Source organism: Mus pahari, chromosome 10 (genome assembly GCF_900095145.1).
Source record: "Mus pahari chromosome 10, PAHARI_EIJ_v1.1, whole genome shotgun sequence".
Classification (NCBI taxonomy): Eukaryota; Metazoa; Chordata; class Mammalia; order Rodentia; family Muridae; genus Mus; species Mus pahari.
The window spans coordinates 20461505-20464593 of NC_034599.1; the positions used below are offsets into that span (position 1 = coordinate 20461505).

Here is a 3089-nt window from a genome sequence, read left to right on the forward strand (position 1 = left end):
TGAACATTTTTTCAGGTGTTTCTCAACCATTCGATATTCCTCAGTTGAGAATTCTTTATTTAGCTCTGTACCCCATTTTTAATGGGGTTTTTTGAGGTAAACACATTTCTTAACAGTTGAAACAATACAGTCACACAGAGCAAAATACTCAGTTCATATTACAGTGTCTCACAAAGCTCCAAATGTCTTTTATGGCCAGTTTTAATAATCCAGGCTCCAGTTCAAGGTTATATAGTGTACCTGGCTATTATATTTCTTGTCTCTTTTAATCTAGTACATGCATTCCTAATGGAAGTTTTGTTGTGCCCAACAGAACCAAAAATGATTCCGGGGAATGAAAAAAAATTACTCTTTCTTGTATGCAGCACAAATATACCCTCAGGATGTAAATATACATGAAGGACTCCCATGGTGTTTTTACAATGGGGAAATGGTTGGAGCTAATGCCTAAAAATGATTCTCCTCCCCCTCCCAGGGGCATGGAGAAACACTACAGGAATAGAACTCTGTCATGACACTGATGGATTGAGAAGCCCCACCCTCAGTTTGTGGCACTCCCTTGCTTTCTATGTGTGGTCACATCCAATCACTGAATAAGGCTGACCCATACTGGATCATTTCCACCCAACATGGGGACTTGTAAGACAAGTGTTAACTCTGGCGTTTCTTCTCTGAGCTGAGGAAGACTTGTGGGGTCTGCAATGCAGTCTGACTCCCAGTACCTCTTTTTCCGTGCTCATCACTCCTCTGTACAACGTTCGCATTCCTAGCTCTGTCCTCCTTCTAGAGAACAAAACTGGTATTTCAAAGGCCAATGCAGGCTCACAGATAGATTTTAGCAAAAAGTAGACAGAAAGTTAATGATCTGGAAAATGACTCCTTTAAAATTACAAAAAAGGTCATCACTTGCCAAAGGTATAAGGGACCATTCAAGGTTCAATGAGAGAAGAGTGCTAAAACCATTTTTTTTTTTAATTTAAGTTAATTTATAATTTATTTAATATGGGATTTAACATAAGAATTTGTCCTCTTTTATTCCGGGCACTGGTCACAGCTGATTGCTTCTATGTCTAGTGCAGAAAGCCTTGAAATTCTCAGAGAAAGTGTTTGGGAAATAGAGACAGTAGCGAGGGAGAAAAGCCAAAACAAAGGTGCTCACAGGAGAGATCAGAATCTGCATTACCTTTCTGTCCCAAGCTTCCTTTGTCAGTAATCTGCTACTTTCTGAAGATGCCAGAGTCCACTGGGTGCCAATCACATATCTTAAGGGAGGCAGAGAAGCTGCTGTCCCACCTACAGAGCTCAAATGACAGAAATGACCTGCATCAGCTTCCAACAGTGAGGAGAAAGGCTCTCCTCTGCTCTCTCCGCTGCTCTCTCCGCTGCTCTCTCCGCTGCTCTCCGCTTGTTCTTTTAGCTGTTTTGATCTCACCTGGGATTCCATTCCACAGGTGGACAGAGAAGGGATCTTGGAAGCCATAGCTTTAGCTGAGCTCAGCTGACACTCAAATCTGCCACCTCTAACTAAGAATCACTGACTGTATAAATAACAAAGGGCCAGAAATTCCACCTGAAAGTTATATCTGAGAGTTAAAGATAAAATGTGTACCTCTGTCGAATATGTACTAAAAGTTTATTAAACCTAAAACTCTATCAGCTGGGGAAAAATTACTTCTTTACTTTAGGGTTTGGCAATGATGTAGGGCTGTAGAAGAGAAAGCTTAAATCTTACAGATCTAGGTTGGGGGGGGGTTGGCTATTAACTTGTCTAACATTCAGTTTATTCATCCATAAGAAGGGCAGGATTCAGTGGAGATTATATTAAATAATAGTGCACACAAAGTTAAAATATACAGTGTCATCCCTTCATTAATTCTTACCAAAGGGCAATCATTATTTCAGAGGTGTTTTAAAGCTTCTTGGGTAATAAAGATGTGCTGAGACCATACACCTATTGAGTTCCTGGACAATCACACCAAAGACTGGTTAGGTTAGAGATTGAAGCTTTCAGAACCATCAGCTCAAGTCCCCTAAAGCCAGAGTCATCCAGTGTCCTTGGACAACAACAGTAGACACAAATCTCATAGACCTAATGGGTTAACTTCCAATTGATCCCATGAATGGCTGAAGGCAGAAGACTGTAGCCAATGAGAAATGATGTTTCATTGATATTGAAAGTCATTGTTTCCTAAAGGCAGATTCCTCCTTCATGCCTCAAAGAGCTGAACTGACCTGGGAATCATGGGAGTAAATAAAGTCGTGAAGGTCATTTTGTTCTGTTCTAATGTATTTTTCACCCTCTGTTTTCTTCCATTAGTATATAATTTAAGGACCACAAATGTAGTTCTCAGTCAGAATGCACCTAGTCTGGAATTAATAAAAAGTGGTTTTACAACTACAAGTCCAAGTCTAACTCACTGTCAAAGGACAAATACTCAAAAAGGAAGGACAAAAGGACAGATGATGGGAACAAAGGAAGGAAGAGAGGGCAGGGCAGAGAGGGAGACAGGAGGGCAAGGGAGGGAGAGAATTGTTCTTTATTTGGCTCAGCAATGTGTATTTCAGAGGAAGCAGACTCTGGATTTTTCGGGGCCTCAGCAATCCAATCTCTAGGTTCTCTCTCGGTAGACCAGGCTGTCTTCAAGCTCACAATCCCTGTCTTGTCTTTCTGACTATTGGAATTATAGGCATGTGTGACTGGGCCTGGATTTCTGTCTCTACAGAATATGACTTAACCTAACTATGAACTAAATGATCAGCTAGTACTTTTGTACTTGCTGAGCCCACTCCTAGCTTGCAGCACATTCTATTATTCTTAACTTTGTCTACAATCCTCCCCTGACTCATCCCTGCCACTATGCTTTAGAGAAAGGCTGATGGTACGCACTTTGTAGGATCCTGTGAAGGATACAAAAGTGAGCACAAAGTGAAAAGCACACAGTGACCTGTTATGCTCCATCAGCATCATCAACACCTCCCATATTCTGCATTGCTGTAAAGAGCCCTATAGCACACTTCTTTGCCACACAAGTCTATCGTTTTTTTTTTTTTTTTTTTTTTTTTTTTTTTTTTTTTTTTTTTTTTTTTTT

The 3089-nt window shown here is 40.5% G+C and overlaps 1 protein-coding gene across 1 annotated transcript in view; it reads right to left on the reverse strand.

The window, feature by feature from the left end:
• LOC115064814 (translation initiation factor IF-2-like) overlaps positions 1-1480 on the reverse strand; it is a 65416-nt gene extending 63936 nt beyond the window's left edge. The window contains exon 1 of the mRNA XM_029543067.1: positions 1184-1480. Within this exon, the coding sequence (XP_029398927.1) occupies positions 1184-1480 (297 nt within the window). The remainder of the gene's footprint in view (positions 1-1183) is intronic.
• Positions 1481-3089: the final 1609 nt, after the last annotated feature.